The sequence below is a fragment of the Pseudopodoces humilis genome, chromosome 9 (genome assembly GCF_049639895.1).
Source record: "Pseudopodoces humilis isolate 2021_Gansu_Grassland_sample_001 chromosome 9, ASM4963989v1, whole genome shotgun sequence".
NCBI lineage: Eukaryota > Metazoa > Chordata > Aves > Passeriformes > Paridae > Pseudopodoces > Pseudopodoces humilis.
In genome coordinates, this window is record NC_142208.1 from 22,564,805 (window position 1) to 22,579,282 (window position 14,478).

General features: G+C 55.5%; 1 protein-coding gene across 3 annotated transcripts in view; it reads left to right on the forward strand.

Annotated features, from left to right (window-relative positions):
- Window positions 1-14,478, forward strand: part of SLIT1 (slit guidance ligand 1) — a 58,992-nt gene continuing 44,514 nt past the window's right edge. The window contains exons 1-4 of one of the 3 annotated variants that reach the window (XM_005520862.2): window positions 1-203; window positions 12,202-12,273; window positions 12,561-12,632; window positions 13,271-13,342. In XM_005520862.2, the coding sequence (XP_005520919.2) occupies window positions 1-203; window positions 12,202-12,273; window positions 12,561-12,632; window positions 13,271-13,342 (419 nt within the window). Of the gene's footprint in view, window positions 204-11,924; window positions 12,054-12,201; window positions 12,274-12,560; window positions 12,657-13,270; window positions 13,343-14,478 lie in introns of those variants that run through there. The other 2 variants (XM_088059566.1, XM_088059567.1) reach the window with 2 other exon arrangements.

Genomic DNA, 14,478 nt, shown 5'->3' on the forward strand with positions numbered 1-14,478 from the left:
ATGGCGGCCCCGACCCCCGGGCGGCCGGCGGGGGTCCCGGCGGGGCTGCGGGCCGCCGCCTGGCTGCTGGCGTGCGCCGCGCTGTGCCGGGCCCGCGCCGCCGCCTGCCCGCCGCTGTGCGCCTGCAGCGGCACCACGGTGGACTGCCACGGCTCGGCCCTGCGCGCCGTGCCCCGGAGCATCCCCCGCGGCACCGAGCGCCTGTGAGTACCGCCGGGCTTTGTCCGCCGCCGCTGGGCGTGCGGCGACGGGGCTGCGGGAGCCCGGCGGGGAGCCGGGGCCGGGGGCTTGTCCGAGGGTGTGTGTCCAAAAACGCGTGGGGAGCGAGTGCCCCGCGGGGCAGCGGGGGCGAGAAGCCCGCGGGGCGTGCGGAAGGCGCTCAGGAGCCTGTCAGGAGTGTGTGCGGGAGCCCGTCCGGGGATGCGTGTGGAGGAAGCTGCCCGTGGCGGGGGTGTGTGTGCGAGTGCCCGCCGCGTCCGTCAAGGGCAGTACGTGTGCAAACGCCCCTGAGGCCACGGTCGGCCGCCCAAAAGGTGCGTGTGCAAGAACCCCGTGGGATGGGTGATGTGCGGTGTCCCGCTACGCCCGGGGGTTGTGTTGTCTGTAAATTCCCGTCCAGGGGATACGTGTGCAGGGGCCTGTTAGGTGAGTTTAAATGAATCATCCCCTTCCTGAGGGGGGTGCAGTAGTCCTTCGAGGTGGAGAGCGGGGTGTGTGTGTTACCCTTTCTCTGTGTGAGAGTCGTGCAAGGGGTCCGGCATGTGCGGGAATTCGCGTGTGCTAGTCTTTGTGCAAGTATGTGGAGCGGGCTTGGGATTAGAGCAGAGCCCGAGGGAGTGGGCTGCTCCGGGGCGGCGTTTGGGCTGTGCGTGTGGGTCCGCGAGCCCCATGGCACCCCCGGCAGGTGTGTGGCCACCCCTCCAGTGACTTGTCACAGGGCAGCTACACAGCCACAGGGGTTCTCTGAGGGCTCCTGTCACCCCAAGCCCCTACCTGTGCTGAGCACCCCTTTGTCCCTAGGAAGCTCTCCTGGGAGTGCTGCACATCGTGTTAGGATGAGCTCCCATTGCCCCAGCTCTTCTTGAGACTCCCCCACGGTGTGACCAGCCTTCAGCCCTGCAGATCACCCATCCCCTCCAGTCCCCTGTGCCTGCACCTCACTGCTCATCAAATCCCTACCCACGTCCTCAGGGGTGCTGGGAGGAGTCCCTGTCTCTGTTAGCTGGGCCCCCATAAGGAAGGCTTTTCTCTCACAGTCACGGTCCAGCTGGCTGTGTGTAGCCCGTGTTACCTGCTCAGCTCCCCCAGCAGGAGCGGGGCCTCTGCTGCTGTGCCTGGCTGGGCAGGTGCCTGCCTGAGCTTCTGTGGCTGCAGAGGGCCCCCACCCAGGGAGAGCAGCGTGAGCTGAACGTGTCCTACCTGCTGCTGGCAGCAGGTTCCTGGCACGCAGGAACCCAGTCCCGGCAGGAGAGCAGGGCTGTCCCCAGCCTGTCCCCTCGGTAGCAGCAGGTGCCCCATCCCAGTAGCTGCAGTAGAGCATAGTAGCACAATAGCTGTCTGGCCCTGGGGCCAGGCTGCTCTCATATCCCCCTTGCAGAGCAGGGAAGTGTTGAGCTGCTGTGTCCTTGGGCAGCAGAGCTGCAGGATATGTTCTAGGATAGAACCACACACGGTGCTCCTGTCCCTGTGCTGTGCTGCTTGCAGCTCCTGGAGTGTGAGTGTGCCCTTTGCCTGCAGAGACCCCGCAGGCGAGGACTGCATGCATGGACTGCAGACAGCCTAGCAGCTGCCAGGGCTGCACCCAGCATGCAGCATCAAGAGCTCTGCAGGATACCACTTTAGAGGAGTTTTCTTTTCTCCCACCATAATTATCCTCATACAAATGATTATTATCCAGTGTGGCAACTAGGCTGCTGTGAGCTGCCATCCCATAGACCAAGTTTATGAGGTCTGAGACAGGATTCCCCTTTCCACTGTGCCCAGGGCAGCGGGAAGGTTTATGCATAGGCTACGCTAACCTTTTCTGCCTCTTGGAGAGCTTAATGGGGTCCTTGGCATCAGCTCTCCATGCACCTGGGTGCAGGGTCCTGGGGGTGTTGGCATTGAGTTTCCCGCCTCTGCCCGCCAGGCAGGTGCTCAGCACGGCTCAAATTAAGCAGTGCTGGAGCGAGCTAATGGAGGATTCCCTTTTTGGGTGTCTCACTGCTGTTCTGGCAGGGCATCTCTCCCGCTCTGGTGATGCCTCCCGTTCTGCCTCCACTGACCTGGTCTTCCATGTCTGTTGCCATTCAGCAGCATTGGGTTTTCTGGATTTTAATGCAGCTGGCAATGCCGGATCTTCTGTCTGGACTGAGCTAGACATGCTTGCTCTCTCGTGGGTGTTGTCTGCTGGATAACTACTTCCTGCTGTTTTGCACACCCGTGCAGGTGCTTGAGGGTGTCTGTGCAGAGCAGGTCTATCTCCTAGCAGTGAAATCCTGCTGTAACAGCTCGTAAGTGAGTTTCAATTCCCTGTAAGCAGGCTGCAACCCTGCAGTCTCCAACTTCTCAGTGTTCAATGGAGCAAGGTCAGCAGGCAGCCACAGGGGAGTCTGCAGCAGGGTCTGTGCTTGGGACTTCCTCTCTCCAGGGGTCAGCTCTCTGTGGGAAGTCATCAACCTCTTACCAGTGCCCACCACTGTGTGACTCTTTTCCCAAGCCCTGAGATGCCCAGTATGAGCAATGCCAGCCTCACCATGCATGCCAACAGTGCCAGTGAGCAGTGGTGTGTTCCTGCTGATGAATTTCTTGCCTGTTGCATGCCAGTGTGGTTTTTGGAGCCTCCAGGCTTTCTCCAGCCTCTGGCCTGGCTGAGCCCCATGGTGGCATGGGTGAAGCCCCTGGACAGGGCAGAACTGCTGCTGCAGCCATGCCTGCTGCATTGCCATTGTGGGGACTCAGTCGAGGTATTTGTTCCATTGCTTTTGAAATACACCCTTTTCCTTTGAAGAGCAGGGAATTACTTGCCTTGCAGAGTCACTGCAACTTTGGAGAATCATGAGCTGGGGAAAAATTGTCTTGTCTTCTGCTTCAGTTTGCTCTGTGATATCTTCCTGGTGGGTGCTGTGCTGTTGGTAGAGAGTGAGGGCTGCAGATTTGTTTAGGATGGACCACGAGTAATGGTTGCATGGGGGAGACACAGGACCCCTCTCCCCTTGTGCCAGGGCACAGCACATTGCTGCTCCTTAAGTGCTTTTTAGTCTGCAACCCAGCATAAATGGGGGTTATGCACCTGCCTTCTGACTGGATTGGGGCTGAGCAAGGTGGGAAACAGCAAGGTCTCTGGGCACTGTGCTCCTGCCTACAGCTCTGACAAGCACAGCAGAGGCCTGAAGGCTTTGTAGGCAGGATGGGGTGATAATCCTCCAGCACTACGGTGTTATCTGCTTCCAGGAATCCCTCAGGCCACAGCCACCAGAGAAGAGTTGTGGGAGAAGGTCATGCTTCCCTTCCCTATTTGCTTGCTTTTCTTTCTTTCTTCCTTTGAAAGTGTCTCTGAAGAGCAGACTGCCCTGTTGAGGACGTGCACAGCTCTCCCCATGTCAACAGGATCAGTGCAAATTTGCCATTGTTAAATGGCAGCTTCCAGCCTAGCTCTTTGCTTGCATGGTATGAATTGACTGACGGCATTGCACTCTCTCCTGCTATTGAATTTTTCAGCTGACAGCTGAGAATTGCCCCACTTGCCCCTTTTGCCTCCTCTCTGATGAGCTGGACATCCCCCATCTCACTGTGGGCTGTGCTGCGTCCCTTCCCCCATGTCTTCTGCTGTGGAAGGCAGCAGAGCTTGTTGGGGGGTCCCCATCACTGCACCCCTCTTGGCTCTGGTTTTTCCTTTCCAGGGTCCCTGGCCTCAGCATTTAATGGGGCTTCTGTTTGCCTTGTTGCCAAACTTAGGGGTTTACCCGTGCTGAAATGGGCCCCATGCAGTCTGTAGCCAGCCTGCCATCCCTCTGTGTGCATTGGTGGAGGGAAGGGGTGCTGAGCTACAGCCTTCGGGTGTGGGAGCACCATGCCAGGCTGACTGCACCTGAAGCACTCTTGCATACTGACCAACCACCCCGTGCCAAAATTCCAGCAGCAAGCTCTTGTTCAGAGGATGTTTAATCCATTCACCTGCATCTACCTCTCACCAGTTAATCAAAATGACTTGCAGCAGCCGGGCTGGTGTATCACAGCAGCACTCCTGCATTCCACACCAGTTGTTGGGCTGCTTCTCCTTTCAGGGGCTTCAGGCAATGCTTGTTCCTAGCAAGCACCTTGAGAAAGTCAACCTCTCCCTTCCCTGAAGTGCCCAGGCAACTTCTCAGCGAGCAGTCTGATTGCAGAGGGTCTGCACAGGCTCTGTAGAGCTCTGGAGCAGGATGGAGTACCTTTGTCCAGCCAGGGCAGTGCTTGGCTGGCCCTGCAGCCCTCAGCTCTCAGGAGAGCCGGTGCTGGGCACTGGGAAGATGCAGGCTTGCTTGGGAAGGTAGCCTGACCCAGCCCACTGCAGTGGCTTCCTTGGGAGCCTTCCTGGACAGAGGAAATTTGCAATTCTATTCCAATTTCTCCCTTCAGCTACGTCCAAGGCAGATGCTGTCTATATATTGCCATGGTAACGCTGCGTTCTCACTCTCTACGGAATTGCATGCTGGAAAAATATTAGTTTAAAAAACTATGTCGTGTTTGTATTGACTGAAGTAGAGGCTGATAGTGGAGGATCTATTGTCCCCTGGTTGGGAAAAGTCACCAGTAACAGGCAATAAAGCCAGGCAGATTGGCCTCTGGTGACCACTTCTCACCCCATACAGCAATTGCTTCCCTATAAACCCTTCCCTGGCTCTGTTTTATTGGATCCTTTAAAACAGATATTTTTGCCTTAAATGTGCTGCCACTTTGGTTCCCTAGAGTGATGCATTGTGCTAACAGCAATTCCTTGCTGCTGAGGTGGGAGCAAGGAAGGAGAATTGTTTCCAGCTTTAATTGTGGGTCTCTCACATGCATCTTCAAATCCTGTTGCTGCTGTTGTGCCCAGAGCCTGCAGCCGCAGGGTGAGCTGGGCATGGTGGCCATGGTGCCAGTGCAGGGCAGCACACACAGAAACAGTCCAGTTACAGAAACAGACTCCTAACAGGATGTGCATTTGCTTGGAGCTTCATTCTCCCCTACTTAATTGTTTCCTATCAAAACTCTGGCTGGCAGAAGAGTGAGGCAGCTATAAAAGGCAAAGGGTGCATGAGGGACCCCCATCGGGCAGCAGAACATGCAGCCTGGGGGAACAGAAGGGATTTGGGGTGGTGAGGGCAGGGAAAGGGTGTCTTGTCCAGGGAAAGGTGTGCAAACCCATGACCTCCCACTGAAGAGGGGCTTTTCCTGTATCCTTGCTCTGATTTGCTCTCTGACAGACTGGTGGAGGAGAGTACTGGAGCAGGATGTGCATGTGGGCAACCAAGGGATCCTCTCTTTGTCTTGCTTCTGAGTCCTTCATGGTTCCCTGCCCGCTCCAGAGATGCCTAGTGCTGTGGACACATCCTCTTGCTCTTCATTGCTACTGAAATAACCTTCCATAAAACCTGAGAGGCAAGGAGATGTTTCTGTGCGTGTTTTGCTGAAAAGCAGTATAAACCACAGTTGTGCGTTAGCAACTGGCCTCATCCCAGGGGATGTCAGACCCAGATCACTGCTCCCTGGCAGGCTTCCAGTGTGAGTAGCTCCAAGGCCAGCTCCAGCAGCTGGCCCCTGTCCCCACTCGAGGGATAGCCAGGGATGGCAGTGGTAGGAGTGGTGAGGAGCAGAGTTTTTCCTGCTGTACAGCATCAGGATGCTAATTAGCAAAGTGAGCAGTAAGGATAGCCGGCTCCTTGGGGTTGTGGCACTGCTGGAAGTGAGAAGGAAATGAGGTGGGATGAGGGGACCTCTCCATGGTGTCCGTGTGTGGTTGGCCCAGGGCTGTCCCCTCAGGAATCATCTCAGACCTCCCTGCTATATTGGGGCTCTGAGGCTGTGCTGACTGTCTGCTTCCCCAGCATGCATTTTGGATGCACTTGCTGCTCAAAATAGCAGAGGCAAGTGTCCTATGGGGGAGAGAGGCTGCGAGAGGAGGAAGATCAGAAAAAGGGAAGATTAATTTTTAAAGCAATGCAGCCAAGGAGCAGCCCTGGGCACCAAGAGTGAGAGAGATGCAAGCTCTTGGCCCTGAATATTTCTTGGCTGGAGGAAGCCCTACATCCCAAATGGGATGCTCCAGGAGATCCATCTGGTCTGGGATTGAGTAGGCACCTATAACTGCGTGGTTCAGGTGCACTTGTCCTCTCATCCCTGGTGTGAGCAGCTGCAGGAGGGATAAGCCAAAGAGGTTTTGCTGGGGGAGATGCAAAGTGGAACTCAATCTGATGAGCGGCAGGATGAAGCCTGAGGGCTGGGCAGCCTCCTCTGCCCTGGGAAGCAGAGGAGCTGCAGAGCAGCTCCTCACTGGGCTATTCAGCACAGCATAAAAAGCCAAATTTTGTGGGTATCCAGGAAAATCTGTTCTCTTGGCTGAATCTCAGTTTCCACATTTGTGAAACAGAAATGCCCTGCTGCCTTTTCTCTCTCCTGCCAGGGTTCAGGGAGGTTATTTATTTATTTTTAACCTGAAGGTGGTACACCACAATGCTGTGTGAGTGTAAAGCGTTCCCTGACTGCGAGCAGCTAATGGCTGTGGCATGAAAACCCCAGAGAGAAGTTAGGAGAACAGAAAGCCTTCCGGATCCTCACTGTTACTTGCATGATGGATGCTGTTTGTAATGCTTAAAGATCTGTCGTGATGCTAACCTGTGCTTGGGGCTGGGCTCCCCTTTGGTAAGGGCAGTGATTCTGAGATGAGCCCAAACAGCACACAGCTGCTCTCGGCTCTGCTTGTTTGGCTCCTGCAGGCAGCTGGTAGGGGTGGTGCTGGCCAGGCGTTCACCCTGTCAGTGACACCCCTAAAGGACTTCCATGAAGCCCTGGGGCACCTTTGCTCTTCTGGAGGGGTCTGGTCAGAACATGGGATGGAAAAGGAGAAGGTGCTGAGCCCCTTGTGCAGCCCAGGATGTGTGTGACCAGTGTCCCCTCCCTGAGCAGTGGGCAGCAACACCCTGAATTCCCTGGTGGGGTGGGATGGAGTTAGCACCCAGCCATGGCCATGTGGGCTCTAGAGAGCCAGTAAATGTCATGCTGGTGCTGGAGGGGACCAGCTCTCCCAAGGCTGGGAGTGGCCTCTGCCCCACATTGTCTTGTTTGAGCAGCTCAGTGAGCCTGTGCTGGGGCTAAGTTACATTCAAGCAGCCGGGTGAAATCTTGAGAAGATTTGAAAAATGCAATAAAAGTGTAGCATGAAAGGTTGCAGCTGCTCTGTCCCCCAGTGCTGAGCTCAGGGGTCAGTCTGGAGTCTAAACCTCATCCGTGTTTCCATTAGCAGCCGTGTGATGGGACACGAGCTGCTTACAGCAGTTGCAGATGCCACCAGGCTGGGAGAGATGCAGGAGGGCTGGAGAATGGGCTGGGATTTCAGAGTGGGCTTGGTGAATGGGAGGAATGAGCTGACAGAAAGGAAGCTGTTGCCTGGGGACTCGAGGAAAGTGTTTGGTGGGAGGGAGTCACCAACGGCTCAGATGTGGAATGGGAGCACAAACAGAGTGGGTCCTGCCCCTGCAAGTCAGAGAGGCCCTGAGAGAGAGCTGTGCCCTTGGGGCTGGGGATTCCTGCGGGGAAGTGGGCTGGGAAAGAGGCCTGCACGGGCAAGGGAGCAGCCAGATCTCTGCACCATGGTGGCCTGGGCAGGCAGAGATGGGGTTCATCCACTGTGGGAGGGGTTCAGGTCAGAGTTTAATGGTCCTGGAGGCAGGGGCACAAGGTAGTGTCAGTCCCTGTCCTTGAAGGAGCAGCGTGTGTGTCTGCCTGGATTGATGGAGGGTGGCAGAGGTACTGCTCTGGGGTGCGTGACCTTCCAGCCTTCATTTCTCTACTTCCCTGATTATTATCTGGCACGGCCAGCTCCAGCTGGGGTCAGGGCTCTGGGATGAGGGCTATGGAGCTGCTTGGAGGGGAGCCGTGCCCTTGGGGGCCGGCACTCCGGGGCACGGGCAGGAACGGCAGAGCAGTGAAGACTGTCAAGGGAGGGACACATCTCATGGACAACACACATACCAGCTCCACCGGGCACCAGGGCATGCCCTTGCAGCAGGCACCGCAGGAGCACTGATCCTTCTCCACCAGCCCCTGCAGTCGCTGCCCAGAGCTGTGGGCACCTGCTCTGTGCTGGCCCTGATGGGCCAGGGCACATTTTGCCAATGGTGGGTGCAAATACAGGAATTCATCTCACAGACTTTTCCTCTGCATTCTTAAAAGTGGGATTCCAGGGAGCAGAGCAGTTAGGATTCCTGCCTCAGCAGGAGAGCTGAGCTGAGCCACAAGGACAGGAGTCACATGTGTGCTGAATAGCTGATGCTTTGCAGAAGAGTAGGGATAGGAGCTGTCTGCTCCTTCCCGCTCCTGATAAATCAGTGCCCAGGGAAATATCATTCATGTTGGCTGTATTTAATAAATTAACTCTCAGCATTTGTGCTCTCTGAGGTTGTTACTGAGTTAGTGTAGCTCCAAACCCTGCAAAGGGAAAAGACACATCAGACCCCCTGGGAATGGATAAGCCATCCAAAGCTAGAAACCAAATATAAACCCAGACTATGCAAATCCAGTCTAACGAACCCTGCTGCAGCACAGACATCCCATCTGGGAGTGGGATGATCCACAAGCAGTGTAGCAAAGGGACTGATTGTTTTAATGACTTTCTTCTTCCCAGGGAGAAATGGGAGGGGGGTTTCTGAAACTTGAGGGTTGCAAATGAAAATTTGCCACCTCTCCATCAGCAGTGTGAGATTTGGGGTACTGGGAGGGGGCAGAGGAAGGCAGCCTGAATGAATCTGAGGATGCTTTCTGCTGTTAAATCCTTTGAATTAGCAAGGAAAGAGCACACCCTGTGTTTCTGCTTTCAAGTCACAGTCCAGAAATACAACCAATCTGCTGGGCAGTTCCCCAGACACATCAGTCCTTATTGAAGCTCTGCTGTGTGGAGCAGGGCAGAGCGTTTTGCTTCACTAGGAAAGGGCATGGAGGCAGTGGGTGAGCAGCTGAGCAGCAGGAATCCAGCTTTCTGGGCTCTGCAGACTGTAATTTATCTCCATGAGGAACTGAAGGGGGTTCAGAGGGGAAAAAATGTCATGAAGTTAAATGGCAGTGTTGCCTCGGCATCCTTACAAATAGGCTTTACCTGCTGTTCGTTCCCATCTTGGTTGCAAAGGCCATCATTTACCTGAACAAAGGCTTGGAAGGATGCTGGGAGCAGTTGTCAGGGAGCACACAGAGCCAGTCCCTGAGGGAGAGGATTGTCAAAGGGCCTGAGAAACAGCCCCACTCGGGGATTGCCACCAGCCCCACTGCTGAAGTTCCCCGAGGATGCTCAGCAAGCATGCAGGGAGCAGAGGCTGGGGTGGGCTGTGTGGGCAGCAGACCCCAGGGTAGCTGGTCCTGCCAGTGCCTTCTGCTGCTACAGTCTTTGGGCTATGCTGTCCCTGCAGATGCCTTGGAGAGAGGGCAGAGCCTGATTTTGGCATGTGCAGGGACTGGCCATGTCTAGTCCATGGCTTCCATGGCTCTGGTGTTTCTTCATGTTTCCATGGTGCTTTGCCTGTGCTCTGCCTCTGGCTAAGGCTCTGGGATGCTGGTGCTCTGAGAACGGCACCACCTGGGGCTTTGCAGGTGGAAGTCCTGGCTTTCAGGTCGGGCAGTTCTAAATCAAGCCTCTCTGCTCCATCCCTCTGCAGTACTGGAGATGACTCAACTTCCAGTAATGCACTGTACTGGAATTGTACTCTGGCTACACAGCCAGAGTAATGCTAGGTATGTTTAAAGGAAGGTGACATGGGAGTCCTGTTGGGAACCCTCCCTCACCAGGAGCTCGAATGGGTGCCATTGCCTCCAGCTTCATCTCCAGCGTGGCCCTGGGAATCTTCCAGGCAATCTTCTTTACCAAGGAGCCTTTAGGACATTTGGAGAAAAACACTCCTGAAGCTGTGATTTCTCCCTTCTCTTAGGTGACTCCAGGGCTGTGGTCCATCAGGAAATGGGCACACAACTGCACGTACCAAACGACCCCCTTTGTGCTGACAAATGTCCCTAGAACGCGTGACACACCGCAGAGCTTCGTGACTGGGATTTACAGCCTGAGTGACCATTTTTCTCCCACTGAGAGGGTCAGGTCCTTCTGATTTGGGGGCTCATCCCCGGCAGCCTGCTGGGCTCTTTGCCCGCTGGTCATACTGGAAGCCGCGGGAGTCGTGGGGCTGCAGAGCCCAAGTGTGGGTTTCAGTTTAATCACCGGGGCTGAGGAACCTCTATTCATTCCCGCTTGCATTCATCTGTGTCCTAGTAACGCTGCTCTCCCTACCTCCTTCCCAACACAGGCGCACACGGCTGGATAATGGCAGGAGCCCGGCAATCGCGGAGCTGAATAGCGCCGTAATTAGGGGGCTATAATGGCGAGCTGGAACTCATTAGCCATTATCAGCCGTTTGAGCAGGACAATGGCAGCACCCCGGGGTGCGCGGCTGCCGTGCCTGCACCCGGTGGCCCTACACGCTGCTCGGCGGCCCCGGGGCCAGCCCGCTGCTGACCTCGGCCCCTCGCACGGCTGCAGAACCCGCTCTGGATGGGGATGATGCACTGTGTATTCAGCCAGTCGTGTGACGTGAGGCATTGCTGCTCCCTGGCCCCGCTGTCAGGGCTCAGGAAGTTACAGACCCCTCCGTGGTGCTGCCCGAGCGCCCCAACCTGCTCTGTGGTGCCACTCTGCTGTCTCTTTCCTTCCCTGGCTCCAGCAGCTCATCCTTCACTTGACTGACTTCTCCTCCTGTAGTTTATATTTTTCTCTTGATTTCTGTGTTTGAGTTCAGTGCAGGCAGTGGGTCTCCAGCACGGGAGCCCTCCCTGGGCCCTGCCTTCGTGCAGGCTTCCTCCATCCCCAGCACATGCCGTGGGCAGGCTGGCCTTATGGCAAGAAGCAAACGCTGCCATGCTTTGTGATGCTAGTCAGGGAGACTGTCTCCTGCAATAGGGGGCTGCACAGAGATCCCCAGCTCTGCAGCCTGTGGGTCCCAGGGCTGATGGTCCTGCTTTTCCTACAGTAATCACATCCTGTAAGGCGGAAAGGCACTGTGAAACTGAATGCGAGGTGCAAATCTCTGCAGCTTCTGGCTTGATGTATTTTAGAGCAGGATAATCCTAGCAGGAGTGTGCTGGAGAGCAAGGCTGAGGAGAGCTGGGGAAGATGTAGCCAGCTGGCTGGGAGCAGAGGCCCTGCCACGTGTGTGTCCAGCAGTGGGACGCATGCTGTCCTGGTGCTCAGCAGAGCCTGGGCAGGACCGAGGCCATGGTGGGGTGTAGGTACCCCTTATTTCCACCAGCAGAATGAGCAAGGAGTGGCAGAATCTCCTTTCTGGCTGCATTGCCTGTCCCTGTGCTCCCCCAGGGATTTTGAATGAGAGTGATGCCACAAAACAGCTTGTCCTGTGCAAGCTTCTCTTGGCAGGTGAAACCTGAGTGTGGCTTATTCTCCAGGTAGAAGGTGAGAAATGGCTGTGCACTGAACCGGCTGTGATGTAAGGATAATGGCAGAAGCCATTATCATGTAAGTGTCACACATGTGACTTGCAGCTGGGTATTTGGAGGGATCCTGCTGTTCTGGGGACTTTTGTTTGTTTCTTGTTACCCCTGCCTTCTCTAAGCAGCTCTGTGTGTTTGGGATGACCCTACCAGGTGTTAGCTGCATTTGCAGAATGAGGTGCCGTTCATCCTACCTGGGCATCGGGAATGGGAACAGGGAGGAGCCGGACAGTCCCTGCCTCTTGTTGCCTTATGGTCCATGAAAGATGCCTGCTCACACGGCCACAGCCAGCCAGACTTCTGTGTGCCCAGCACTGCTGGTCACTGAGGATGAGGGTCCTCTCTGGAGCCAGGTGCCATTCCTGGTCAGGGGCTGCAGAATTGCACCAGCCCCTACTGTCCTTTCGGCCCTGCCTGCCGTTTTTGGAAGGTATTGGGGAGGCCCAGTGCCTGGCTACTTCCTGAGTGCTTGGTGCTAATTTCTTCCTCTTCTCTCCGCAGGGAGCTCAATGGCAACAACATAACACGAATCAACAAGAATGACTTTGCTGGGCTGAAGCAGCTCCGTGTCCTGTGAGTTCCTGATGAGGGTCCCGCTATCCCCACCTTGGTGGATATTGTGCTTGGTTTGTGGCCCCTCCTAGGGCTGCTGGAACTACTCAGCCTCGCTCTGTGGGCTTCAGCCAGCAGGGCTGGAGGATATTGTGTTGGGCTGAGTGTGTTGGATTTCCAGCTGGGACAGAGTGGGAAGAGTCTAGGTTGTGTTGAGGGGATAATGGGAGTGAGGTGCCCTGGGTCAAAAGAAGTAATGGGGGCACTGGGGACCACTTTTCCAGAAAGCTGACCCCTTCTCTCTGCAGGCAGCTGATGGAAAACCAGATCAGCATGGTGGAGCGTGGGGCGTTCGATGACATGAAGGAGCTTGAGCGGCTGTGAGTGTCTGGTCATGGAGGGAGGTTGGTAAGGGGCTGCTGGATTTGGTTGCAGAGAGCATTCTTTCCTTTTTTCCTTAAACCCTAATGTATCGGTGCTGCCTGACTTCAAACAGCTTCTCTTCTGCGTGGCAGTGGTATTTTACAGTTTGGGAAGCACATCTATTTCTGTTTCTATAGATCTTAGAATCCTTTCTGATGCTTTTGAAGTGAGGAGCAGGTTAAACAGAAATGACTTTTGCTGCATCAGCCGTGTCCTGTGTGTTAGCAAGGGATCTGTAAGTTCTGGTCCAGTACTCAGTAAAATAGCTCAGCAGTTTAAAAATCCCAAGCTGCTGGAGCAAATATGAGGAGCTGAGCGAGCAGCAGGTTAAGAGTGCAGTTAAGCAGCAGTCAGCAGTTAACAGCTTGGAGTCCTCTCTGCATGTAATTACAGCATTGTGAGGAGGTCCATTAGTGCCCCGTTGGTTGTCCCTGCCTGGGACTGTGCTGATGGGGGTGTCCTTGCCAGGTGGGATGCTCTGCTCCACTGGCCTCTTTGAGCCAGCCAAAGTACCCAGCTCTGCCTGACGCGTCCAGCTGGGCTGCAGATGGGGTCATTGCTTTGTACCCCAAACCCTTTCCTTCTTTCTCTGCAGACGGCTGAACCGCAACCAGCTGCACACCCTGCCCGAACTTCTCTTCCAGAACAACCAGGCGCTGTCGCGGCTGTAAGTACCATCTGTGCCCACGGGGCTCCCCTGCCCAGCAGTGGTGTGGGCTCGCTTGGGGGATTGCCATGGGGTTTGGAGGAGCACTGATGCCTTGGGAAGGTGCTACTCCTGGGAAGATTGTGCTGGTGGTTACTGGTTTATTGTCCCAATGAAGGCTTGGCACATGGCAGGGGAATGCACCCTGTTTCTGTGTGACCCGAGCATGCAGCAAGGTGGGAAATGGGCTGTGACCTGCAGAAGAGCTGAGACTGGCAGTGTTAAGGATGCCAACACATGGGGACATGGGATGAGGTGCTGGCAGTCCGGGCTGGGTCTGGCATTGCAGAGTTGAGCTGTGCCTGCACGGTGTCAGGTGGAGAGGTGCTGTGAGCTCCTCAGCCTCCTCCATGGCTGTGGACCATGGGCTTTGGAGCAGGGTTCCCTTAGACACTAGCCCAGGTTCTCATGAAAGGAGGGTGAAAGAGGATGTCCCCAAGGGGGTCACATTCTGCCCAGAGACCTCCATGGGGCAAAGAGAGCCCCACAACTCTGCTCAAGAGCTGCCTTTCTATAGGGGTCTGGAGAAGGAGGAGGAAGCCATGCCCAGGGTAGATCCAGCCCTTCATGCTTGCTGCCCCCTCCTCGCATTGCTCTATCTATCCCCATCCCTCTGTCTGTCCCTCTGCACCTGCAGAAACAACTCCAGGGACTGTCTCTTGCTGTGCAAGCCCCAGCTCCACAGATCTCTCTGTTCCTTCTCCTTCTGTGCAGCAGCAGGCTGCATGGGGAGGGCTGCTGGGGTTTTGATAAATATTCTCTGTTCCATATTGGGTTTCCCTTGCCTGGGGCTGTTTTGCTCAGGCAATGGTGCTTTCAGCAGTGCCAGCATTGTTCAAACAAAGTGTTTACAGGCTCTCAGCTATGTCAGGCACCACATACATTGGGAAGGGTGCTGTGAGGAGGAGAGGTTGCGTGCCAGACTGGGGCTGGGTGCTCTCCATCACTCAGAGAAGCAGCTTATACCCTGTGGATTGGGGTGGTAGTTGCCAGGACACAAGCTTTTTGCTTGCTGCATCTTGTATCTCCATTGATCAGCTGTGACATAAGGATGCCAGGTCCCTGCTGAGGCAAGGCAGGAATGGACAAAATAATTA